The sequence below is a fragment of the Pagrus major genome, chromosome 16 (genome assembly GCF_040436345.1).
Source record: "Pagrus major chromosome 16, Pma_NU_1.0".
NCBI lineage: Eukaryota > Metazoa > Chordata > Actinopteri > Spariformes > Sparidae > Pagrus > Pagrus major.
Genome location: NC_133230.1, coordinates 16,260,698 through 16,288,244, shown reverse-complemented (window position 1 = coordinate 16,288,244; position 27,547 = coordinate 16,260,698). Strand labels below are relative to the sequence as shown.

Below are 27,547 nucleotides of genomic sequence, written 5' to 3'. Positions count from 1 at the left end.
GAAAAAGCAAATGTCTGGAGAAGTGCTGTGTTTGGAGTTTAATTTGGTAATGCTGATCCTCTGGAGTCTGTTAGATAACAGAAACCAAACCTAAAGCCTCTGAGTCAGATGGTTTCAACTGAGCCAAACACACGATGGGCACAAGCTTCTTCTTACAGCGTTCATCTATTCATTGTTCGGCTGATATCAAGAATCAGTGAATTAACGTTTCAAGCTGTCAGATGAATTAAGGCCAGACACACATAAACACTGGGCATCACTGTCAGACTGTTGGAGGAGGAGATGCTGCTGTATTTACAAGCCACATGAGAAACAAATATAGTTTCTTAAAAGACATTCACATCCAAAATGATGAAAATGTCTTTTTCTTGTTTATTTACTTAATATTTATATATTTTTACAAAATAAAAAAAATATATGAAACAAAAAAGCTAACAAGTCTGCAAGGATTTGAGAAGGAAAAGGAGAAAAAGCCATCGAACAAACAGGGACTACAGTACTTGTGTTTTTTTATATATGTACAAGACAAGTTTATCCATTTAAATTTTTTTTTTTAAAACGCACAGTACAAAAAGAAAAAAATAAATCACTGACAAAAAACCCATAGTACAATTCTGTCCATCAGTATTCAATGTTGCAGGTTTCCTTATAACGGGGGGGACAGGTGGTGGAGCAGGGAGGAGGTGGGGGGGCCTCAGAAACAAACAAAATAAAACACACACTGGAAGGCAGACTGGGTGTGTATTGGCCTTGGAAATCATTCTCAACATCTCTTGCAGAATAGGTGGGACCCTCTATGCAACATATTTATAATTCATGGGAACAGTTACTGTACAAGTGTTGGACAATGAAAAATCCTGTGCTAGGCGGAAAACAAAGCACAGTACACGACCCGCGGCCCCCCATGTGTACAAACATGCACGCAGTCACATGACAAACACACTTTCCTCACAGTCCAAGCCTGCGAGCTTGCTTATATGTCTTTATATATAATATATCTATATTTGGTAAAAAATAAACTTCACAACTCTACCAATTTAGAGAATTGTTTCTTCAAACTTAAAATTACATAAAAATGAAAAAAAAAAAAAAAAAAAATTAACAGCAATCAAGCAAATTATTGTGTTTGGGTATTTTGTGCAGGAGGGAAGAGTTTCCACCAGAATTAAGGATTGGGGGAGTTGAGGGTGAGAAATACAAAACCAGCCTGTCCCCCCACCTTCAGATATTACTTCATTCCTCCCCTTCAACAAGAAAAAAAAAAAAAAAAAAAAAAAAAAGGGCGGGGAAAGGACAAAAAAGAAAAAGACCATACAGGAAACATTCATTCTTTTAGAAAACAGTTCTATGTTACATACAAGTGAAAGAAAAAAGGGGTGAGGCGGGGGCAGGGCAGGGGCGGGGGGGTTAACACGATACAAATTCCCAACACTCAATATTTCACCTCTTGATGGTGTATTTCTATAACCATTAAGCTCCGATCTCCCCTCTTTCTAAGCCCCTCGTGTCCCTCCCACCCATCCATGCATCGTTACAGTGCTCGTTCTCTCGGCACAGCACCTCCTCTGACCGCGGCCAGAGCTGCAGGAGTGCTGGGCCAAGAGACTGGGGAGGGAATCTCTGCACGAGGAAGAGGGAGATTATACGTGGAGACTGTTTGCGGAAGGAGTGATGATCCCCCTTCTAGCGTCTGTCAACAATGTCGGGGGTGGGGGGGGTGTGGGGCCTGGAGGCGGATGTTAGTTTGCTCCCCAGTTGTAGCTGTTGTATGCTGACTTGTTGATCTGAGACTTCTGCTGAATGGAGGCGTTCTGGCTGCGCTGTCCAGTGCCACTCTGTTGAGAGAGGAGAGGGTTTATCGATGTGATATACAAGACATACACACAGATATAGTCTTTTATTGTGTTCTGTTGTTGTTTTTTTAATCCAGAACCAGTCTCATCTATTATTTGTGTAGTGTGTTAGGCTTTTAAATTCAGGTTAAAACAAAGTCAAGGGATGTAAATTAGCTTTTTCTGACACCAAATCTGCCGAGTCAGCTTTTCCTATGTTTATCTGCGTCTTTTTCTTTTCTTTTTTTCCCAGTCTTAACATTTAGTCAGTGTTTATCTTTAATGTTAAATAAACAAATAAAAACACATAATGGAATGTGACGCTTTGTAGGGAACACATTTGGATCCTTGAAGATAATCACAGTGATTTCACACCTAATCTAACTGATTGAACTCAAACAAATTCAATTACAAATGTATAAGTAGAGCATCTTACACCTGTGACTGAGTTACGGGTCAGTCTGTGTTTTTGTGTGATTACTCCTCTTAGAAAGTTTAGAATGAAACTGTGTGGACAAAAAAACCAGAACCAAAAGACCAAACAAGAAACTGTTTTTCTTGGTCTGGACTGACTGAATTGAAGGTGACAGGTGAACGCAACCTGCACCAACTGATGTAGACAAACAACAACAACAAAAGCGTGTGCTACCTGTCCGTCCTGCTGCAGGTGGTGGTGCAGAATCTGAGAGTGGGGTTGTTGATGTGGTGCCAGGATGTGCATGAACGGGGCCGGGGCGTAGCCAGCGGCGGCCGGGGCATTGATGGGTCCCCCGCTCCCCAGAGCCGAGGGCAGGCTGAACGAAGCTGCTGGCGTGCCAGCGTGGAAACCCTGCTTCTCAAACGACTGCAGGAGGAAGAGAGACGAAGGACAGACATTTTGCTTGAGGTAAACTATTTTTTTGTCTTAGCGAACGTCTAATTTCCACCAAATACATTTCTTGTGAGGAGGGAATATTTATCTGAACATTTCTGATCTGTAATTACCTGCGTCTTTGTGTAAACAGACCCTGAAATATCTGGTACCCCCGTGTTGCTTGATGTCACAGAGACTCCTGCAGAGACAGAGGAGACAGGAGCCGAAATTAGTCCAAAAACTGGAAAAAAACCAGCATGTAAAAGGGGACACGAACCACACCATGACCAGCCACATGGTTGTATTCAGATTCTTACCAACACAATTTCTATATGAACAACAAGAGGTAATCTAGTATCCATAAATCTACACTTACTTTATCACTTTAAGGAACACTGTTCAAACCAAGCAACTGAGAAAAAACATTTAAAATCAAAAATAATCCTGGGAAATCGCAGGTATGAACATCTATGTCAGCAAACATAGATGACTTCAGTAGAATTTCCCTTAATGGAGGACAGCAAAGAGAGACAAGATGAGGAGATGAAGAGGAAGAGAGCAGAGAAAGATGGTGTCGCAGCGTATCAGTTCCAGTCAGCCACAGTGGTACAGTTCTGACTGTATCTGGTGTTTGCTGCTCTGGTTGTTCTGGCACACACTGACCCCCTGCATCGCCATCGAGACGCAAAGCAGGGTCAACTGGTGTGCAAGACAAGACGGACACTGGACAGAACAGACGCATACGTTCAAATCCCAGCTTTAGCAGTGTTTGCAGGACAAAATGTTAGTATGCTAGTTAATGTCCTCAATTATTTTGGCAAAAATCTGTGAGCAAGAGGAGAACAAAATCATACTAAAAAGTGAGAGGTGATGTTGAAACTTCCTCCTCTTTCAGCTTCTGTGGTATCACTCGAGAGCTCCACACCAACAGTTTTCATCCCCGTCTCAGAAACAATCTGAACCGCTCTCACGTGACGTAAATGTCCCAAAATCAAAATGTTGCTCCTTTTGTTATTTTTGTCTATTAGTTGTCAGTCAAAATCAGTAGCATCACCACCAAACTATACTCAGCTGAAGTACTTCAGTACGTTTATTTACTGTGAACTGTCAAAATAAACTGCAAGTCCCCGTCGATAGTGAGTTCATGGCATCTTTTCAGGTTTTAATCAGTCATGTTATGAGTCAGGTCTCACGCTGAGTAGCCAGACAGTGACAGTAGCTACAGTGACAGCATGAGAAGACATGTTCTTTTGTCATTTGCAAAAGCAACATCTATACATAAGTAGCTTACATACATATGGTACATTAAAAAAATCTCTTTCGTCCAAGGTAGGATCTCCATTCATCCCAAACACATTCCCAACCGTGCCTGTGTCGACAGGACGGAGTTAATTTCAAGCCCCGTAGCTACTTCAAGCTGTCCTTTAGTGTGTAATCAACCTGAAGAAGTGAGGTTTAATCAACATACAATCACCCTGTGAACTCCACAAGCTTTTTTTGAGCTCTTGCACTTTCCAGAACAGCTGGACTGCCAGTATCAATGCAGATGAAAGACCAATGTGAAATCTATTGTGATGAGCAAGTATGATCTAAATTCTAGGGGTCGACTGATATGGTTTTTTCAGGGCTTATACTGACACCGATTATTAGAAATCAAGGAGACTTGACGTTGTGTGAGGAGATACTGCATCAGAGCCAAAGTAGAACAACCTGTTTATTTTATGAGCAATCTGACAGAAAATTCACTGATATTGTTAGTTGGAAATATGCTGGCCAGATAACATAACAGGGTCAATAATCAGTCAACCCCTACTAAACTCTATGCAAACATGGAGCATGTCAGGTTGTTGTCTTTGTGTATGCATCTCTTAAAGTGACTTCAAGTGCATTTGTCTCTCTTAAAGTGACTTAAAGTGCATTTGTCATTCAGTCAGTTACATAAATGTTCTTTACAGCTTTATTCATAAATGATAGGACTACTATGCAAAGAGCCCCAATGCTTATGACATTTGGCATCCGAGGCTGTGGCACTAGAAAACAGCGGTGGGTTAGAACATTATATTATTCATGTACATATAATAAAGCCCATTTTCAGCACCAGAGATGCTCACCCCTGTGTTCTGCTGCAGGTGAATGTCCCATGATACAAGTACTATAGAAATGCAACCAGGTCCAAGTTAGTGATGTCAAAAATACGATAGATACTTGTATTGATGCCGCAGAAAATGAGTTCCTGTAACTTGCTCCGACAGCGAGTTGAAACACTCACAAACACTATTTTTAAAAGAATCATCTCAGAGGGGGAAAAAACCCCACATTTTTCTGTGTCTCGTGTGGAGACTGGTTCAAGCGTGTAAGACTGATATTGTGACTTTAACAATTGACCAACATATAAATTTCCCACCACATTGACACAACAAGGTGCATGTCAGAAAGCATAATAATAATAAAAAAAAAAAAATCAAGATATTCACACTCTTAAATAGCGCATCTTTTTTGATAAAGTAATATCGACATTTTGTCGCCCTTTCGCTTTGGTTGTAACCTACTTCACCCACAGGACAGCGAACTTGATACTCTGGAGACAGACACACCAGCATGACGACATGAATGAAGAGCAAGCAACAAAGAGGGAAAATGGGACTGCATCAACCAGAGGAACTCATCAGTTTATGGCAGCCACAGACCTGCCATATTTTTGACTATACACCTGATAATTACGCAAGTGGAACATATAAAGCAGATTGAATTGGTGATGAGTTGCTCTGGAAGAGAACAGGTAACAGACACAATGGCAGACAAGGCTTGAAAGAGAGGCGGGCTGCATCGGGCTGTCTATAAGCATATGTAGTGTGCTGGGTCTTCCCACAGGCACAGCTCAACAGCGGTGAGGCAAAGGAACGATAGCAAAGAGGGGGAGAAGGATGGTTGGTGACACAAGGAGGAAGACGGGAGGGACAGGGTTTTTTTTTCTCCTGTTGTTTTAATCTGGCATGTGGCGGCACTCACCGACTCCAGGCCCGGTGACAGAGCTGGCTGGCTTGTTTTGTGCAGAAGCGGCAGCGGCCACAGCAGTGCCGTATCCGCCCTTACAGAAATCCCCACTCCCTGAAGCCTGGCCCACATCCTCATAGCCTGCAACAGTCAGACACACAGCCGCAGCCCACAGCGTTAGACACACCAGGCAGGGGAAGCAGACCTGCCTCAGATAGCGTTTGCAAATAACTCACAGCGTTTGGTTGAAATTGTGCACCAAATGGGCAGATTTTACCAAACTGTGACAGTACAAATAGTGTCAAGTCCTCTAGGAAGCCCGACTGACATCCGAAGACTTAAATTATCTGAACTTTGACACCAAGTGCATCGTCCTGTGTGGCAAAGCCTGCCCATCCGGTGCAACCGGCAGGTCAGAATCAACGCCAACATCATTTGCAAGTACTATCTGACCCAAGTCTGGGGGGGGGAGGAGGTGGGGGAAGTGAGGGGGCAGGCAGGGTGTGTGTGTGGGAGGGGGAGGTTGGAGAGTGAGCTTGAGTTGGGTGATGGCAGAAAGCAGCAGATGGTGCAGCTTGGAACAAATAGGTGTCGCACATGTAGTGACCAGAGGTGGATGTTGAGTGATGAATTGAAAGTATGAAAAAAAAAAAAAAAAAATACGGTATCACTGGAAAAGAATGTAAAGTGATGGAGTAGACACCAGAAGGCCACTGGGAAAACTGTGAAACTGCTGAAAGAAACTGGGCTCAAAGAGGAGTATCGTGAAATAAGGGAGAGTGGTGCAATTAAGATGAATGTGTGCGCAGGAGATGTGGTGGAAGGTGAAGCCTTGGGCAAAACTCCACTTTCTGAAATGAGCAAAGCAAGCTACAGAAGATGGCAGAAGACCGATAATCTAACCCTTCCACTGGTTGAGCGAGGTGCCACTGTTCAAGCCCATCTCCCTTTGACCGTTCGGCCATTTAATTAAAGTGAAAGACATTTTCTTCTCGTTATAAAACAGATGAATTATTGAGGTGTGTTCCTAGTGTGTTACACAGGCAATGAAGATGCTGATACAACTAAACCTGAACATAAATTATGCTAACAGTCGATTTAAAGAGATTCAACCTTGAGGTGAGTCCGCACACAAGAACATTTTACAAGCCTCGACACAAGCATAACAAACATCTTTACACAAGCATCAGATTTATGCTTGTAGATGCAGCAGAGCTCAAATGAAATATGCACTCCACACCGATGAGAAGTCAACAGGCTCATTGTGAGTAAGTTATTGGTATGCGAGTACACAGAGCAGGACCTGCGTGACCCCTCTAAACATGCCGTTTAAATATGGTTTAGTGCCTCACCAGTGCTGTATCCATGGGAACCATAGCCACTAGCCTGCTGGAAGGGTGTGGCAGATGCATTGACGCCAACATTCACACCGTGCTGCTTTGACGAGGTAGGAGCCACCTGGACAAGATCAATATCACGGTATGTAATGTCAAACTAAACAGACAGGAAAGACGAACCAAAGGTCAAAAAAACATACATGGATTTAAATCTCAAAACGCTATTTTATAGCACCACCAGATAACAGGGACACCAAAATTGTCTCTTCATCTTTACTTTTTAGCTCTGTTACATTCCTACTCGTGTCCAAATCCACTCATTTCCTCATGAAGATATTAAAAAAACAAACAAACTCAAGTTGGGAGCAGGAACTTGAAAGTTCTCACCGGAAACACAGCAGGTCCGTACTGGAAGGTATTGGGCAGGCCCGGCATGCCAGTGTAGTATGGGAGGCTTGTGTAGCTGTAGCCAGGCGGCAGTGCGGGGTTGAGGAAGGGCTGCTGTGTGGTGTGATGCGTTTGGGTCTGGTTCTGTTGTGTCTGAGCTAATGTGGTGGCTGGAGCCGGGGACGACGCATCACCCCGACCAAACTTCGACAAGTCGCCTACAAATATGGGAAAGGGAGGATGACGGGAAGTTACTACAAGTGGTTAATTACAAATTTTACACCTGAAGTTTAGAGATTAATCAAATCACAAACTAAGGACAAACACATTTTCTTTTAACATTTGGGGGCTTTTTGTGCCTTTATTATTTGACAGGACAGCTGGAGATCATGACAGGTAAGGGGAGAGAGTGGAGAGATTAGCATTTTATTTAGCCTTTAGAGGAAGGCTCACCAGAGTAAGGGTTGCTCGTCAGGCTGCCCTCTCTGCCAGTCAGTGCTGTTGTGGGAGTTGCAAAAGGGATGCTGTAATAATCCTGAGAAAGAAAAATATTATTTATACATTAGAAATACAGGCTATGAAGCAACGACCTTGTGCATAGTGATTTTACTGCAGCAGTTTTAGACTTTTCACAAACTCACCAGCGGTATTCTTGTCTGCAGCATCTGTAGGTCATCATAGCCGTACACCTGAGGCTGAGAGGAGGCAAGAAATGTGCCAGAAAATCTTGTTACTATATCAGTCATATAAAATGTACTAATGTACATGTAGACTGACTTACAGGGTAGGCGTGCAGTAGTCCAGGAGCCATGATGTATGGGTTGGGTAGTAGAGGGGGCACTCCAGGTGGCAGATTTGGAGGTGCTTTCCCTATTAACACAAAGCCATGAAAATAAAAATAAAAAAATCGAAAAAGGCAAACAAATCAATATTAATATCTATTAACCTTTGTTTAACGATACAAACTGAAAATACTGTATATAGGCAGCCATATTTGCCAGTGTCACATCACAACTTTAACTAAAAGAAACAAAGAAGGTAGCACAATGAATCATTCACTATGAGCTGCATCAGTCAGTGACAAGACTGCAATACACAAAGTGACAAACTACGCACCAGCAGAGAGGTTAGATGTTGTTTGGTTAACAGGAGCGTGACCAGTTACGTATGCCGGTCTATAGGTTAATTCACATCCAGACGGCATGTCTGCTAAAGGCTTTGCTAGAGGTAAAAAGTGAAGAGTGCTAAAAGCAGCTCAGTGTGGGAACACTTCCTCCAGAAAGGCAGCAAAGTCAAATGTATGTTAAAATGTTTAATGCTACTCTTCAGTTTAGTAGTAGTGGTACTAGCACTATGCTGTGTCACAGTAAGTACCCTGCCACCATGTCTGAGAATGGCTTGCAGCTAAAGATCACGTCACTGCTAGCTGGAGGGAGAACTTGTGATGCGCTTGTCTGAGGAGACATGCTGCCAATCAGTGTGATACAGGGCGAGGGATTTAAAGATGCTAGTACCTTGAGCTCAATACGTAATGCCATTGAGAGCTACTGTAACTAAACACATGGAAGAGCTCTTGATTCTCCGAGAAGAAGGGTGAGCTAAAAGTCAAGCTAGCCAGCGCAGACAAGCTAATGTTAACTCTGACAAGTGACCTGCTGGACAGCTCTCACAAATGAAAGCTAACTTCATAACTTCCTGTAACTTGATCAGTGCAGACTGGGAAATGCAGTTGAGGATGAACATGTAAGATAACCTCTGAGAATCTGACGCGGTGCGCTGGAGCTCATGAGTCAATGGAGCGCCAAACTAAAAGGAAAGCGCCTCTTGTATTTCACATCATGCTTCCATTTCTTCTTTTTTTTAAAAAGAAACTGAGAATCCTGAGAAACAGACAAAGAGCTACAAAACCAAGACCAACACAATGTACTTGTACAAAATAAAGTGTCACATTCTGTTATTGGATTTCCACTCACAAGCAAATACTTTTAAAGCAATCTTCAGCCATAGTTGCACCACTTGCAAAGTAACAGAGATTTATACAACCACCCCCGCAAAATATAACATGATGCTGCAGAAACTTGCCAGAAAATCAGTTTTCAGAAGTGACCACACAAGCAACCATAATGGTTACACAGTTATACATCACCATTATCAACAAGCTCTCATAGGCACAGTGAGATTAGACAAGTGATCATTTATCGCCTGCTCAAATCTATAGCTTTGAGCAAAGCAGTGGAAAAAATAAGACTTAGAAAGCATTAATTGAAGCTTATTTGTGGTGTTGATTGAAGATTCTACCTGCTCTATACACTCAGTGGCAAAGCACAGCTGAGGTAGAATTGCAGCATATACCGTATAATGCTCACAGTCCACTTTAGCAGCAATTGTGAAGCCTTGACACTAAATTACCGAGGCTACAATTAACTCAGTGGTAATGCTACATGTAGATTGGCAGCAAAGCTTAAAGCGAGGCTGAAGCAGTGCAGAGAAAAGAAAAGCTAAGATATTTCAACTTGTGTTTTGCAATTTCAGTCAAGGCTTGGTAGTAAGACTGTGAGAATAACTTGTTATACATTTATTTTTCACTGTGTTCATGTCTAACCTGAGGATGCTGCAGAGCCACGTGTGGATGAGGAAGTAGCTGAAGAAGGAATGGCCGAGCCTGTCGTTGAGACTGAAATAGTGGCGGCTGCTACAGCTGGGGCACCCATTGAGGCAGTGTTGAGGCCCATGGCCAGACTGCTGACGGGACCAAGGCCAGAGGGGGCTGAAACTGTGGCAGAGCCCACTGATGAGGCCTGAGGGGCACCTAGTGACACCTGCGCAGCAGCAACTGAGGAAGAGGAGGAGGGGACTGATGAAGACGGAACGGCTGAGACGGAGGAAGGGAAGGAGGAGTGCAGGCTCGAGTCACCGTCTACGCTGGGATGCTGTAAAGATGGCAGGAAGAACAGAAAAAGATGCGGTTAGGATTGATGAGATTACATTTCCATCAGCGTGAATTGACTTCTACTGTGTCCAACTGCCATCACAGGACATACAGCTTTGAAAATGCTTACAAAAATGGAGGGAGAAACATTAAAACCCCACATTTATATTAATGTCTTTTTGTTTCTTTCGTTTTCTGTTTTGGGTTGACGTGGTTTTAACTCAGGAGATGGGTCCAGTTTGTGTTTGTTATTTTGGCCTTTGGTTGACCCTGAAGTTAAGCTTCACTTGTAAATAACTCGCTCACTGTACAAAGTAAATAAATTGTTAACTTTTTGCACCGATCTACACTCTCCGTTTGTCCTCCTCATGTTCAGCTCCCACACCCCAAGACCTAGAGATTATTGCAAAACATGTGTATATCGGCCAATATATATATCGTTACTGGAATTTATTTTTACTCCCCAATATCGGCACTAATCTAATCTGTGCTTTCAACGGTCCATCAAAAAAAAAAAAAAAAACAATATGCTAGCTCCTGGTATAAATACAGAAATGACCATGTAAAAGAACTCACCAGCAAGCTTGAGTTGGATGTTCGGACTGAAGATGCAGCAAGGCTGTTCTGTTGTGATGGGTGAGAGCTGTAAAAAAAACAAACGCATTACATTCACTGATACTCGGGCTCAGATCAGAGGTCTCTTTAATGTGTTCCTTAATCTGTGTGCATCTCACTCACTTGTTGTGTTGAGGAGGGGGGATGGTGCTTGGAGGCAGGTCCTCGCTATGCCCCAGAGCGCTAAGGGATGTCTGATTGGATGCGGTCAACAAGGAGGCAGGGCTGTCAGTCAGAGTGCCCATGCTGGAGACGGATGCCTGCGTGACTGAATCAGAGGCTGGCTTGACTGATACTGCAGAGCCTGCTGCAGCTGGGGTGAGACATGAGAGGATTCAAGAATAAATTCCAAAGAAAATAACATGTCTCAAACTATTTTAACAATCCTTTTAAGGAAAAAAGGAGCTTTGTACAGACACTTACCTTCCACAGATTGTGTTGCTTGTATTGAACTGAAGCCATTCTGTAAAAAAAACCAACAATGAAGTTGAGCTCAGAGGTTTCTATGGAAACAGGCCATTGATAAGAGTTGAAGGGTGTTGGGCTCTTGGAAAGTAAGAGGCTTGTTTTATATGCTGAGCATTTTAACTACAGGTCAGGTTTGTAACAAGAGGTGCATTACAATGACCACACGATAAAAAAACAATGAGGGGGTAGAGTAACACCATTGGCACAGAGTGTGCAGTTTATTAAGAACATCTGCGCTCTCTATGAGGTTCAGGTTAATGATCTTTAAATGAGTTTAGTTATGAAAAAGCAAAATAACGGGGGCTGACCCAGATAAAACTGGAGCTTTAAACCTTGAGATCCCCGAAACATGAATTCTACAAAAAGGATGTCGAATTCAATGCGTCAGGGGGTCCTGATGTTTAACAGTCAGTGCACATAGCAGGACAACATACAACGACTAGGGTTTTGTCACTATCTGTAGATTTCAACATTAATCCAAAGCCTCTCACTAGGACAAGCATGTCCACACTGGCCACTCCTCTAACTACTATACTGACATGTCTAATAAATGTTTGATCAGTTTGAGTGAAAAACACGGAAGCTTTGGTCTTTACCTTGGGCTGCATGTCCTTCTGAGGGGAAGAGGAGACTGAGGGAGGGTAGCGCCGTGTCTGAGTCGCTCTCTGGTCGTACAGGTCCATCTGACTGGAGTTGGAGAGAGCTGGGGTTGACTCACTGCAGATTTTAATGGTATTGACAAGTCAAGATTGATCGTGTTTTTAGGGAACAAATAGCGGCTCTGACTTGAAAGCTGATAATCACCACTTAAATCTTAAAGCGCTTCTAGAGACTTGCCAACTGCCAGAATAAAAATTGTACAAAAAATGTTTCACTGCAAACACGTCCCCAAAAATAAAATAAATATGAACTTTATCTTCAGAGTATTAAAGGCTTGAGGCCATTTCTCACGAATCCTTTCAACAGTGAAACGCAAATTTGTCCAGCAAGTTGCTCTGCTTTCATCAGTCTAAGATCATCCACTTTTCATGCATTTCTCGTGGTCTTTCTAGGAACATGTATTTTTCACATGGATGTGTCTTGACAACACCAAATGCACCATGTAGGACAATGGCAGGACATTAAATACTGTAAAGATAAGTTAAAACAACGAAACTGCAAAGATGGGTACCGCAACCCAGTATTAAACTTGTCTGTATGTAGTCCAACTATTTAGGTTAGTTTGCCAGGATTGTAAAATGTGGCAAATTCTTGTCAACTTAGCTTCTGGCTGAGACAAAGCAGCCCTCCCTCACTCTACCAGTGGTACCTACAGGCAGTGAAACGCCTCAGCAGAGGGAGGAAGACTGATACTGACTGATGTCTGTGTTCTTCATTATTTCTTTACTCAACTTTACTCAGTATTTTGAAGTCAGGAATATTATTTATTTTATTCATATTTTAGCTTGGTTTCCAGGGAGATATTATTGAGTCAATATTGATTTTGTTGTTGTAAACATTAATGTTGCTACTCCAGAAACAATATTGATACAGTATATAATATATAGCATGTAACATACAAGTGTTTAGAAATGTTGGAACACCTTGGCTGAGCTGTGTTTTGATATACAAACCTGTTGGGGCTAGTGTAGAGACTGTTCTGAACCTGGTTGGCTGGTGTTGTGGTGGTGGGGGCAGACTCGTATTCTGGTAGAACTGGTTCTGACCCAAACTGCAGCGCCCCAAACTGAAGATTGAGGCCAGAGATGTCTGTTGAGCCAGGCATCTCTACCGCCATCGCAGGAATCTGTGGAAGATTATGGATCATATTAGACTTGGCCCAAATACACACAAGACATTTCATTCATGTAACGTGCTACTATTGTAGACACAAACTTCTTATGCATCTCTCTAGTTATACTCGAGTTAAAAGTGTAAACTCAGCTATTTTTTCCTGCTTTTGGTTCGCCTAGTTTTTTTGTGTAATAATGCTTGTTTAACATCAACCCTGTAATGCACAATAAAGTTATATACATCATTTTCTTCAGGACAACCAGGGCCATCGGAATATGCTTCAGATATCACAGGAATGTGTAAATAGATAAATGACAAAGAAAAAAAAAGCCAAAATTGAATTTCACGGAAATGTATTCAAATCACCAAGAGAACTATAATGAACAAGGGTTTTTTTGTTGAAAAGTTATGAAATGATAGTCGAATACAACTATGTCGGTCTCGGAGGGTTAACTTCAATGGCTCCACCAGACAAAAAGCATCGACAACTGCCAGAATAAGTGGATGAATGTTAAAGAAAAGCGTTCTCCAGAGCATATTCTGTGTGTAAATGCGTGTTATGGACGAAAATGTGCATTTTGAGAATCATTTGGAGACTTTCTAAGGCCTGGTCCACACGTACGTGGATATCTTTGGAAACAGTTTCAAAACAAAAATGATTTGCGTCGTTTTAACACCATTTCAGAAATCAACTCCATTCATACAAACACACTTGAAAACGCATATCATATGGCCATTGATGTACGCTGGGCATGCCAGTGTAAACAGGAAGCAGATTGTAAACTCTATGGTTGGTTGCTTAGTTATGGAAAAAACTATGAATGAGGAGGGGATACGTGACTGCTCTATACAGAATCCTCCTGGATAAAGCTTATTTTTTGTCAGCAGCCATTTTAGTCCCCCTTTTTTTTAAATCACTGTATTATCAATGTCAGTTTGTGTCTGAATATAGACAATATAACATCCATTCCATCAAAATACAAACTCAAATACCCAAGAAGAGCGCATGGGTGACTGTGTCAGTTTCCTAAAATCTCCATTTCTGTCCATCCAGATGTAAACACTGAAAATTTAGTTTCTGGATGTCTTCACTCTGGACCAAGGTGTTTTCCTTGGTCTAGGGTTTTGTTAATGTGTACAAAAGGCCAAAATGCATAGAAAAAGCTTTGTTATAAAAAAAATACCTGTGTAGGTGTGGACAGGGACTAAGGGGTTGTCCATCCAGCACTTTTTAAAATGAATTTACCTTTGTTGTAATGGAGGTCCTCTTCTTCTGCTGTTTGAGTTTATGCTGCTGCAAAGGCAGTGGACTCTGGGCATCAGAGGAACTTGGGGAGACTTGCTGACCTAGTGAAGGAACTGCTGTCATTTTGGGAAGGGAGGAAGCAGGCGGAGGCACCACATGGGGTGAGGATGTTGTTTGTTGGGGTAAGGAAGAAGACGAGGAGACAGAGGAAGGAGGCAGGCCTTTGTCCTGCAGGAAAACATCCAACATGGACGAGGTTGAGGTGGCGGCCTGGTAGGGCTGCCGCTTCGTAAAGGGCGTATGGACCGCAGACTCCGGCTGAGTCTTCATATCTGAGGGGAGAAGGGAAAAAATTTAAGTTAGGAAAGAGATGTTCAGATTGTACATTATAGTAATGGATATTATAAAATATACCAGTACTCATTATCCTTAACATGTTTTTTTTTCAGTGCGATTGATAACCTGATATATTTCAAAGTAATTACAGCAGGATGTCATCTCACCGTACTGTCCCAGTGAGGTGGCACTGGTGTCCCAGGATGAGGGGTTTGTGTTGGGAGGTCCAGTCTGGGAGTGCTGGGCTGCCAGCTGGGCCAGTGCCTGGGCTGTTTTATATTGCTCCAGGAACTGAGATCCAGTGGTCCCTGTGCTTCCTCCTTTAGGGTCCCCCACATCCCCGAAACCCTTGCTCAGCATGCTCACCTGCAATGTTGGCAGATTAAGAATCAATGATATCACCATAATGCAAATATTGGTGCTGAATTGGCATGAGCCTGCGAGTATAAAAGCTCATAATGCAAAATGCTCAAGAGTCTCACCATGTTGTGCTGGGTGTAAGGGGTGCTGGAGGATGTTTGGGAGAGGGGCACCCCTTGCTTGGAGTTGCTGAACACCAGTGACTGGGACAAGGAGGGGGGCTGGGTGGCCTCCATGGGGGGATTTTCTGTCTCTGAGGAGGAGGACGGGGGAGTCTTCCCCAGCAGCACTGCAAGGTCAATCCTATAGCAAGATGGAAATATTATGACAAGACGATGTTTAAAAATTAAAGTTTTACATCCAATAGTTGGAAACAATGGGTTCATTTACATGCACATTAATTGCCCACCATTAATATATGTCAGATATAGTGGTATTATTCTTGTTTAGGAGCATTCTCTAGCTAACAGTTTGCAAAGCTAGCGTAGAAATGCATGCACAGAAGAAAAGCCCACATTTCTCGTCAGAAGGAGAAACGCACCTTTTTTTTTAATCATGATGAAAAACTTTGATATCGACAGATTCTTTGATATGTGTAAATATTGCAACCCCAGCCTCTTTGAGAAGGTGGCTGAATGAATAAAGACAGAGTCTGTGTTTTCATGGTCAAACAAGTCCACCATCGGTGGAAAAAATATAGCTCAAATGGCTTCAGCCAGTCCATTTTTAAATACTTTGACCTGATATACGACATGTGCGGGCATGTTAATTAGAGCATGCATGGCTTCATGTAAACAGGAATATTAGTGGAATATTTATTTCATTTGCCATGTAAACAGCGTAGTAGGAATATTGTCTTTTTCCAGAATAAGGGCAAAAAACATAATATTGCGTGCATGTAACATAGCCAATGATAAAGTTTCCTATATATGTAGTATATAGTGCAAAACAAGGAAACACAGCAGATCTTCATATTTAAGAAGCTTGAGCTAATAAATATTTGCCAATCTTGACACTTGACAAAAAGGAGTTATTATTTAACAGCTGAACACCAATTAGCTTTCTTTTGATCCATTAATCAACTAATTGTTTCTCTTAGAAGCTGTTTTTTTAAATTGGTAATCAATCTATCAACTATTTTTTAAATAACAAAATGTTATTTTAAAAAAAAGGTATCCAGTTTGTCAATCAATTTTATGTTGACAAACAAAACAACAAAAATCAATATGTATCAAATGCCAGGCTAAGTCCACTTATGTGACTGGATTGATGACAGAGTCCCCGCTTCAGCTGAACAAGTAAACAGTGAAACCAGGCAAATGTAATTTTTCTCTAAACCAATTCCTGGAAAAATCGATTAGCTGGAAAGCATTAGTCAGGCTAATAAAGTGCGTTACTGACCTCTGTCCTTTGGTGATGGTAACATTCTCTTGAGGCAGAGGAATCGACGCCACACTGGAAGCTGTGAATATCTTGGTCTCTGAAAGCTGCAGAGGAACAAAGTACAGGTTAAAGAGAGCTACAGCTGGAAGAACACAAGTAATCAGAAGGAGAGCCAGCTGTCAGCTGCTTTAACTTCTGATTCCACTTAATGTTATATTTGGAGTACAGCAGTTGCATGAGGTGAAACCCAGTGTCACTCACATCCTCATTCCAGTCCTCAGTGCCCCACTCCTCTGTGGCAGTCCTCCAGGCACCTATGAGTTACAGAGAAAAAGTTTAATACTATTGTGATGGACAAGCGCCTCAAAAAGAATAAAAGATTCAAAAAACAAGTTAGAGAAGTTATGGCAGGTTTACCAGGAGCAGAGTCAAACTTCGGTGGGTAATTTGTTCCCTCTCCTGCAGCGTATTCCAACCCTGAAGACAGAAAGGCCGAGGTGAGGAGATCAAAGTTGAACATAATGAGAAGAGAACTCTATCCTTCAGTCACCTAAACGCACAAACAGCTGGATGTAAAGATCCGAGACAATGTGTCTGGGATTCGTGCATTTGTAAAAAAAAAAAAGTGCACGCTTGATGACGAGAGCCTCAGCAGAGCATCAAAAAAGTGAGTTTCCTTTGAACTCAAGTGTGCTTTCCTTTCATCTTAACCACAGCAGCTTATTGGGGATGCTGTACATGATTTTTTTAAACTGTTTGGATGGTAAACAGATGCTTCATTGATAGGATTAACTTCTCTTATTGGAGGGCAACCTCACTTTATAAATTAACTTACTAGCTCCCTCTTCCAGCTCCGCGCTTCCTGTGTTGTTCCAGGTGCTGCCCCCTCCGTAGTTTTCTTCTGTCTGGGCTGGCTCCGCATAGTCAGCAGGGTTGAAAGTTCTGGAAAAGGAAAGCGATAAAAGAGGGTTGAGTTGAGAGAAGTGAATGCATTTACTGACCGACAGCCCTCCAAAGACACCGGCCACAGCTGGTGCCCACACACAAAAAAATCTGGGGTCCATTTTAAACTTACTGACTACAGGTCAGAGTTTTTGTTAAGCAGAAGCAGACCCCAGTTCATTTAATAAGAGCATTAAACCTCGAGCACTGCTGTTATCATCATTAGGAATTTATCCAATAAAAACACTTCAGAAGACTGAGGTTGGAGCAGTAAGAGGAAATGATAAGAGACTGACTGTCATTAAGAGTTTGTGCCGTCATGACATGCAACTAAGCAGGTTTAAGCATTTAATACAGTTTTTGTTGTTCTGCAACAACTCTTTCCTTTACTTTCATTAATCTGAGACATCCGTGTATGCTGGGAAATTTACAGCTGGTGCAACCTAGCAACATGATGAAGTACATCACTTTTCTTTTGAGTCAAGCCGAGAAGCTTTCATTATTTGACAAAGACCCTTCCTGTGCAAATCCAAGGGCATTTATGGTTTTGTGTGAACTGATTTAACATCGAATTTCGGGACAAGCAATGTCTTTTTCACATCCCATTTATAGAATGACGAGTAATACTTTCTATTTTGATAATGTCTTGTGTGAAATCATCCTGTTCTATGGCACCAAGGAGTCTCCCTACAGAAAGCAAGAATAACAGACACACCAGAGGCGATGCACTCACCTCTCACCTCCTGCAATATCATATCTGGGCCCCTTATCAATCTGGCTTTAGAGGAAAAATAATGGCAACGATTACAAGAAGCACAACAAAGTAAAAGTACAAGATCAAGCTTTCGTTTCTCAGACCACAATCCAGAGCAACAGCATAAGCAAAATGCCTTTGATCTGCCTGTGCCAGCACTGTAAAACTCTACACCTGTCAGTCACTCAACAATGCAAGGCAAGCCAGTGTGCTTTTAGTCATAGTGGGTAAATAAATACACAGTCCAAGAAACCCAAATCATCACAAGTATACACAATGCAGTCACAAAACACAAAAACTGTTACCAGATGAGAGCAGTTATGCAAGAGTGAATGCAGTAATCTTGTCATTGATGCATTATATACCCAAACAATCTCAGGAATTTAAATGGTCTCTTACATCACACATCAGCGTCTTCTCAAAGCTATATCTGAAGAGTCATACAGGATGCTGTTGTGAATGCGTCAGACGGCACTCAATATCTCCTTCATTAAAAGAAATCTCCATCCTAAGTCAGCTTGCTTTATTTGATCTCACTGTTATTTTTCTTAAGAAGTTGAAAAAGACCAACACATACCTGGCAATAAAACCTGCCCAGCTTCAAATTTCCTCAGTCTCAACCAGAACAAAACTACACTTTTACTGTAGTTTCTCTAGCTGTGTCCTACACCATTAACCATTTTCAGTGCCAACTATGAGAGGCCTGTATGGATACAACAAACTGGGACTCCCGTCTCCTCTCTTCTGTCTTTCATTCAAACACAAAGCCAGCCTACAGTTGCCCCTAAGAAGCAGCACTGTCAGTGAGCCAACCAATGCGGTGTAACAACTGAATACAACTGGCTCCTACATGATGAATGCATGGCAAACCATCCCCATTGTTCTTCAAGATGTCAAACAGACAAAGAATTATGTTTTAAGCACCACTCGAAAACAAGAAAGAAAAAGTTACATTTCTCTTGCTTCAGAACATTACCGAACACCGAAGACTTCCTCAAACAGTGTTATCAAACTTGGGAACAGCTTTAAGAGAGGCACTATGTAGTTTTGGAGAAGTAATTCAAACATTTACAATATTAATGATGTAATAATACAAACAGACATATTTTTTTCCATAACTGAATAAACAAGCTGTTCTCAGAGAAAAATAAGGTCTTAAATCTAGAAAGGTGGCAGAGGGTCCGCCAAATATAAACAAAGTAAAACAGTATGAAACTGTGTTGGACCCGCGATGATTTTTCCACACGTGAAACCATTTAAATCCATTCTGAATAGACCAAAAATCAGACTTGGGAGTCTTGGGCTACCAGTGTCAAAATAAACCATCTACAGTGGTAATGCTTTCTGTTATTACTCATCAGACGTTTTACAGAATACCTCCTCATTCCTCCTATTGGCCACAGAACGAAGAGTGAGTGAATGTGTCTGAGATTCTTGCACCATGACGTTTTCTGTGTCTGGTTCTGCTACATTTGGCTACAGACTGACATTTTTGGACAGTACTGTATTCCATTTATCAATATATTCCTCCTATCATTCAAGTTTTACACCATCTTTTGAACAAATCTCTTTGATCAGCTTATTCACCAGTAATGAACTGTGCTACATGTTTCCCTTGTGAGCTCATAGTATTGATTTAGTTTGATGCAGAGCATGCTAATGTTTTCTATGTACTAGCACAAGATACCAGTGATACACACACACACACACAGACGTCAACCTGCCCAAACTCATCTCATCACATGGTAATAAACTGATCAAAGACCTTATCTGTTTTAAGACGGCTTCCTTTAAAGACACACGTGTTTCATTTGAGTCACTACATCTGACTGACACTGAAGCCAAGCTGGTAAACTATCTGTTAGCGGCAAGAAGCAAAAGCAATCACAGAATTGTTGTGAGGAGTGAGGCGGGGGGGTTAGGAAATGTGAAAACTCCTTAGCTAGCACTGTGTGCAACTGCAGGTGGGAAGTTCCAGCACTTTGCTTACCAAAAACAAGCTTGTACTAAAACCATGTGAGAAATACAATATCTGACTGCATACTCTTCAAATATGCTTTTAAATTGCTGGACATGTTCACAGCCTCAGAGAAACACAGACCATTAAGACACATGAGGTTTTCTAACCTTATACTTGTTTGTTGCACAAACACTTGAGCAAGCACCTGAGACTTCCACCATAACACTTTTAGTTTCATTCTTCTGCGCCTCTCTGCCTCAAATATATATATTTATGGCACTGCCAGAATAGCTTTGAAGTACACATTTAATACTTTGTTTTGGTAAGAGGGGAAATTACATTCAGGCATCTCTTGAGAGGAAGCTGCTCAGCCCTGGACCTAGCCAGAGAAAGCCACATCGTGTCACATGTGCTACTTCAGCAGAGCCCAACCAGATTTAAAGATCTAGGGCTGCAGAGTAACCTCACATCCCACTGCTTCTGCTCATCGTCAAAAGAGAGGGCATTTGTTATGACAACTGAAGACCTGCTCCGGTTTCATCCATTAAATGGCAATGAAATGAGTCAAGAATGTCATCACAGTTGAGAAGTACTTCCTCTGTTATGACACCTACGACTCAAGCTGCCAGTGTTAGATGCTAACTCGCCAGCTGACATATTATTAACTGCACGTACAGACACAAACTGACACAAAACAAGCAAAATACAACTGAATTATTCTGAAGCCAGGGACCAGAGAGCAGGACATTTAGGTTAAATGGATCTATCAAAATTTTACTGTAAAAGTGTTTAGACACGGTGCACTCTCTAAAGAGAAATATTCGGCCTACGCAGTTCCATGCTATTGGCTGATGTATGTCCTCCCTCCTTTGGATTAAGGCTAAACAATAGACTGGGGTCCTGCTCTCTGGTGACCATGGCAACAGGTAAAAGTGGAACAAAAGGCTTTCTGGTTTTAGGCAACGCAGGTGTTCCCTTACCCCATGCCCTGTGCCGAAAATCTGCCTCCTCGTCGTCCGGATACTCCTAAGGAGACAACAAGAGAAGGACCTACTTCGGTTTCTTCCTTTGACAATTATTACCACAAGAAAGAATGGCAGCGGTTTAAGTACAAATAAAAAAAAAAAAAAAAAAAAACTCTCCCTTTTTCCTCTCCTCATTTTGCTTAGTTGCATTTCCTTTAACCACAAGTTCAACTAAAGAGGATTATAGCCACTCACCCACAGTCCCTCTTCCTCTGCCTCTTCCCCTTCGGCCTCGCTCTGCACCTCTTCCAGCTACTCCCGCCTTGCCTCCATCCAAACCATTCTCCTGACCGCGGACTGAAGTTAAGAAGAGAGAGAGAGTGGCATTAGATCAAGACAGTATGCTGCATGGTTAAACTACACTGTGTAATGATTTAGAAAGAAATGTCTGCCTTCATTTAAAATGATAATGAAGGACAAATCTCTTTCTGACTATTATTTACTGCAGCAGACACCGTCCCCCCTTTCAGGACCCCAGTTGGGCTAAGAAGAGTCTACTAGTGTGCTGCAAATGACCAGATGGCACCATAAGAAGCATGGAAGGAAACAAGAGCTTTAACATAAAAAGCTATTACATAACTGCTGTGTAGGCAAAGACCGGATACGCAACCTCAACCTTGTGCTCTTTTTAAAAGCCCTTGAGCAGCACACTTTAGCTGCATCGAGGCAAGGGATTGTGGAGCTGAACTACGAGATGCTGATCTCCTCCTTCAAACCAAGATATGTTGTCCCACTACCGTTTGAGTGTAACATGCTTTTGTGCATGTGATGTCAATAAACTGACATTTTCTGAAACACTCCAAATTTGAGTAATTATAAAAGGCACTTGTGCTACCTTTCTTTTCTAAACCATGGCTAACAGATAAAAGACACATGCTTGCAAGCTACTGTTCAAGCAAACCAAACACTTTCATTACTTCTTAAAAAAAAGGTGTACTCTGTAAAATGTGGCCAGAATTTGAAGGTAGCTACAAAAATGTGGGGGCAGCATATGACCAGAGTAACGGGCAACTGCTGCTCTTTGCTCGTTATCCTTGGCTGTAGCAAGCTAGCATTAGCTCATTAACTAATGGCTCAGTTAACCGTGGATCCAAAGGCCCTAAAGTTTGCCTTAAACGAGACCTCGGATCACAGGGCAGCCTGAGAGTGAACTCAGCTCGACAACAAATGGGACTGAACACAACCTTCAAGACCGACGGAGGTCAGTTTGAAGAGAGGGGGGATACAGTACAGAGTTGATTTAGAGCTGCTCTGACCAGGACTATGAATCAGAGGACAAGAAGACACAGCATGCGGGGACACAAGAGGCGTGCAGTGGGAATGGAAATTGCAGACTCTACGCTTGAATACATCTCCCAGCTGTAACTACAGGGGCTATCGGACTATTGCCCCTTTTGGTACAAAGTGGTATTATGAGACAGGATGGTCCGGGGCTAACTGGTTAGCATGCTAACTTTAGTAGATATCTCTGCAACACAGTACATAAGGTCACCACTGTTGTTTCTTCTCATTCCATTGATAATGTTAATTCAATATTTGAATGTTAAATATTAGAGCCATCTCTTACAAACTGCCCCTTTAAAAGAATATCTCCATTGATGAACCACTGGAAAAGACGCTACCAAAAGTAATAACCAAAGTACTGTCACTCACAAATTGCAGATAAAGTCCTTGAACGCTGACGCATCAGTCCAAGTTTAGCATTTGTTTATTTGTGTCAGTGCAGCGTGTTAAAATTTAGAGAAGAGGAAATGATCTCATGTTGTAAATCTTAGCTTGTGTGTTGCAAATCTGATGACATGAACTTTTGGCTAGTGACCAACCATTCACTGCATGCTCACTAGAATATACTTTTCTGCATATCTTGTCAACAGGCGAGCTTTAAATAATGCAGTGATTGAATGATGCAGTGAGCCGGTTAAGATTAGGAGTGTGGGATTACAGAAACAAGAAGAAACAGATCGATCGAGAAAAACATTCTCTGTCTGCATCACACACTTTGGTAGAGATTGCCCATTTTGCTGATAACCCAACCAGTGGGAAGTCAGAGTATATGCACAAGTATCAACTGAATATGGAGCTCTCAGTGATAAAAACAGAGCAGAGATGCATGCTCTTTATACCACTAAAAACACTAACTGGTGCTTTGTTGGCTAAACCAATAATTTCTAAAGATACCCAAAGGAATAAAAAAGTAAAGGGATGGTGAATACTTACACTCTCGTCCCCTGCTGGCTCCGCGGCCCTTGCGTGGAGCTCCACCTCGGCGACGTGCTACATCTTTCTCTCCTCCTTTCTCCCTGTTTTCTTTTCCTTCCTCTCCGGTCTCCGCTTGACTAGTCTCCTTCTGGCCCGACACCCCTTTCTTCTTCCCCACCATTTCCCAAGAGTCCTTTGGAAGAAATAAAAACAGTGTTACACCACCATCTTTAAGTCAATGTACTGCTGGAATCATTGACTTTGTACTGAGTCACTGACAGAAAATAACTAATGAAAGTGGAGGTTGATTTAAGTGCTTGAAGACCACTGCCATAAGCGGCCTACAAATCTTATAAACCATTTATTTATAAACAATGAGGATGGATGGTAAGTGTTGTCTGGTGGTCAGCATGGCAATGACTTGAAAAAAATGGGTCAGACATCGAGTAATAAAAACATGGTAATGTCTCTATCGGATTACTTCCAAGTTGACAGCAGCTGCTTTAAATTACAAAGTGAAAACAAAAACAAATTCTGTTCCTCTTGTTGATAATTTCCCAGCAGGCCACAGTGAATTCACTCATTTTAAAGTCTATGCACTGAGCCTGTATTTTGACAATCCAAGTAGCTGACAACCCCTTATCAGGTCTGATTAATGTGCTGGCAAGATGCATTTCCATTTTTCCTGGTTTCAATGCCCTCCTATGGTGTACTAGCTATGATGATACTCAAACGTGTGTGATAGCTTGCTTTACGTTGCAATTTTAAAAAGGACTGGTTACAAATGTAATAATTCAATTACTGTATTTACATCTTGATAAATAATTAGGTTTGACAGTAATACATGTGTGAATAAGCATATTTCAAAAACTGACAAACTGACCAGCAGGGGAAGTACAGAAAATGAGTTTACAGTGATCATCTCTATGCACCTTTTTTTACATTTACATTCAGTTTTGACACAACACCCTGCTCTGTCCATTTTCATACCATGTTAAATCTTCCAACCCCTAAACTGTTGGTCCAGTATTATAGTTATCTAAGCCAGTGTGGCACTGATTTCTCCAGAATCTGGCCCCCACAGGGCTAAGCCCTCACACAAAGCAAATACTCACAGTGTCTGGGCTACCCTCCAGCAAAACGTTAATGGCTCTGTTGACATCCCCGTTGCAATCGTGCAGTGCGATCATAGACTCATCCTGGTCCTTGCCTGTGATGTCAATCAGCTGGAAAAGGAAGAGTAGCATGATGAGACACAGAGGTGACCCCTGGCTGACACTCCTGGCATCTCATTTTAAAGATATGTAGACTTATGCAGAATGTTTTCAAAAAGCCATCAGAGCACAGAGCTAGCTACACAACAAGGCATCATTTTGGTCACTTGAGTTGCTCGAATATAAGGTTAAGATTTTGATGTAATGTCCTCTTTCAATGCCTTTCAAATTACTACACACTACAGCTGAATGTGCTAAATAAATGAAACTCTTATCAAAAGGTCTTGATTGCAGAACTTTCTGACCTTGGATGCCATTTTAGGGTCTTGCTTTGCTAACTTTGACTTAATCATTAATGTGGACAGAGCGCTTGTGATTTAACGCCAGATTCTGTAGAGTTGAGCTACAGCTGCTCGCCAGTTTGTCAAAATTATGAAACTGCTGAGATGTATTTAGTAACAACAGGCAGTAATTTTCAGGGTGGCAGCTCCAATTTTTAACCTCTTAACACAAGCACAAAGGGAGAAACAGGCTAAAAGCCTCCTCTGCTTGGTCATTTTATCATAAACAGAGAACAATTGAAGACTGTGCCCTAAAAAATACATTGTTAAAGCAATTTTTCCGATCATTACTAAGCTAATAAACTAATTTTAAGACTATTCACAATATAAAATGATTTCAATAAAGCCTTTTCCAGGGACTCCTCTCCACCAACATCACAGCTTCAATATAACAAACTGAATGCTGTGTCACTGACTCTCTGTGCTTGATGACAAACCAAATCTGCAAAGCATAATAGAAGAGATGCACATACACACCCAATGCAAAACACAACACACTTAGTACTGTATGCTGAAAGGCAACAACAAAAAAGGAGCAAGAAAAGCTTAAGTAGGACAACAGCGTGTGCATCTGCTCACCTGTTTGACCTTCTCTTCAAAGTCTGCATCGTTGTGGTCTGAAATCATCTGCGCGAGTCGGATCTGCTCTGCGGTAGCCTGTTCCAAGAGGAGCACGACATCCGTCCATTATTTGCGACAAACAGAAGCACAAGATTGGAGACAAGCTCCACACCTTGCTCTAAAATAAATATTAGCTGATCAAATTTAACAGCTACTTCCGTGACAGTGTGATTTAATGCTGGTAAAACACTTTTCTGTGCCACTGCATCCACTTCAGCCGTACTCTACCAAATACTACACATGTTTTGGAAGTTATCTTCAGTGTGTATTGTATCTGTTCTTAATGTAAACACTGTAGCACTGAAGGAAAACAATATTACCCCCCACACCCCTGTATAGTTTGTACTACATATTCAAGACTTTTGATTTGACAGGTGTTGAGAGTGAGGGGTACCTGAGGCCTTTGCTTGTGCTGTGTCTGGCTCTGTGTCTGGCCCTGTGTCTGCTCCCAGCTGCCCCGGGCTCGGTTCCCGCCCATGGACGTCATCATTTACAGTATATACAAATAACAGTATTTACAAAGGAATAACACCTGGGAAGAGAGGGAATAAGACAAGGCGTTACAGATCTGTGACTATGACCTACTTATGTCATGAACATGTCTGGTACACTTGGATACTACTTCCTCAAAGCTTATTGCCTAGTGGGGGGGGGGGGGGGAGCTATTAGCAGTATCAAGAAGACATCATCAGCTTTGTTCCTTAGAGACGCCTGGAAAACACTGACAAAGGTTTTTTTTTCCAAGCCCAAGTCTTAGGCAGTGTCAGAAACCAAAGCTAAACGCGGGTTTGACCCGGGAAACAGGAGTGCCACGGTGCACTGGGTGCTGCTGCTGCTGCTGCTGCACTCAAGGCTACCAAGTGCAGAAAGTGAGGCAACTTATTTACCTCTTTAGGATATTATGCAACGCTTTTTATGTCAAAATAGCCTCAGGGGTGTTTACTTAACCTATATTGTGAGGCGAGAACATTGCGATCACACAGCCCGTGGAGGATAAATCAAAACACTGTACTGAGACAGCATACAAACACAGTGAAGATAGCCAACTACATCACTGTTACACGGCAAAACTATTAACCTCGCTGTCGACAGTGACTCTTTAATCTCGCAAACGTTACGTAAAACCCTGTTTGGACTAGCCCACAAACAAGCCTAAAGCCTGGGCCCGTCGAACATATCCAATTCCACTAGCCAGCCACATGGCCAAAATGCTAGCCAACTAGCTAATACTTGAGGGGAAAGCATCCACTGGTGAAGTCTCGACGGGCTTCCGCTTCTCACGGCTTCACCTCATGGTGACAACGAGGCTGTGTTCAACAGCCGCTAGCTAACCAGCTAACCGAGCGCCGATACCTGCTAAGTTGATAGCGTTAGCTGGGTTAGCTCGATAGCCAACAAGTTAATGAGCTAATCAGCTACTAGCGAACGGCGAAGCTTTCGTGTTCGCCCAAACCAAAAAAAAAAAAAACGCCCATGCCGCTCGGCTGCCGCTAGCTGTCCTGCTAACGGGTGCTAGCCATGCTAACCTAACGAAGCAGGTAGCTAGTTAACGTCGTTAGCGGCGTTAGCCAGTTAGCTACGTTAGCAAAGTAGCAGCTCCGTGAAAAACCGCACCGCCGCTCTTCCACAATTCACAACAATCCCGTCCCCGCTGCGGCACGACGGCTGGGGCTGTCGACATAACATTCAGCGAGGCTAAAGGTGGGCCTGCAGGCCGCTAAAATGAAAATAAATAACAGGCGATACTGACCAGAAACCCGGCTCAATATTAGACACTGCTACACAACCGACCGACAAGTGGTCTCGTTGTCGACCTTCTAGTCGGATTAAGGACAGGATATAATTCCTGAACCCTAAATTGATGCTACCAAATTGGGAAAATATAACGAACCGACTCGCTCACACAATAAGCGAGAGACTGAATTTACCTGTTTCTTTTCCACTCTGACACCACGGAGAGCTGCGTCACGTGGTTCAC

The 27,547-nt window shown here is 42.2% G+C and overlaps 1 protein-coding gene across 6 annotated transcripts; it reads right to left on the bottom strand.

Annotated features, from left to right (window-relative positions):
• Positions 1-319: 319 nt before the first annotated feature.
• Positions 320-27,547, bottom strand: ubap2l (ubiquitin associated protein 2-like). 6 transcript variants are annotated; one of them, XM_073483243.1, is made up of 30 exons: positions 27,498-27,547; positions 25,964-26,101; positions 25,528-25,605; positions 24,509-24,619; positions 23,412-23,586; positions 21,390-21,491; positions 21,150-21,195; positions 18,189-18,233; positions 17,349-17,455; positions 16,931-16,990; positions 16,775-16,827; positions 16,532-16,617; positions 15,253-15,433; positions 14,938-15,136; positions 14,435-14,766; positions 13,029-13,201; positions 12,012-12,132; positions 11,371-11,410; positions 11,071-11,260; positions 10,909-10,975; positions 10,006-10,333; positions 8,185-8,273; positions 8,045-8,098; positions 7,857-7,938; positions 7,404-7,621; positions 7,032-7,137; positions 5,695-5,820; positions 2,817-2,884; positions 2,482-2,676; positions 320-1,835 (listed from the first exon to the last, which is right to left on the bottom strand). In XM_073483243.1, the coding sequence occupies exons 2-30, from the start codon at positions 26,057-26,059 to the stop codon at positions 1,740-1,742; spliced, it is 3,624 nt and encodes a 1,207-aa protein (XP_073339344.1). In that variant the 5' UTR covers positions 26,060-26,101; positions 27,498-27,547; the 3' UTR covers positions 320-1,739. The 6 variants fall into 6 exon arrangements, with proteins under 6 accessions (XP_073339344.1, XP_073339343.1, XP_073339346.1 ...); XM_073483242.1 differs by lacking the exon at positions 27,498-27,547 and adding an exon at positions 27,320-27,454; XM_073483245.1 differs by lacking the exon at positions 27,498-27,547 and adding an exon at positions 27,320-27,454 and having other exon boundaries at positions 12,012-12,102.

Bases quoted from the DNA above. Each gene is read 5' to 3' on its own strand.
- ubap2l (XM_073483243.1), bottom strand. From the start codon at position 26,059: ATGATGACGTCCATGGGCGGGAACCGAGCCCGGGGCAGCTGGGAGCAG. The intron at 12,133-13,028 runs GTTTGTATATCA...TAAAATCTGCAG, and splicing joins CTCTACACTAGCCCCAACAG to TGAGTCAACCCCAGCTCTCT. The intron at 11,261-11,370 runs GTAAGTGTCTGT...GTCTCACCCCAG, and splicing joins AGCAACACAATCTGTGGAAG to CTGCAGCAGGCTCTGCAGTA.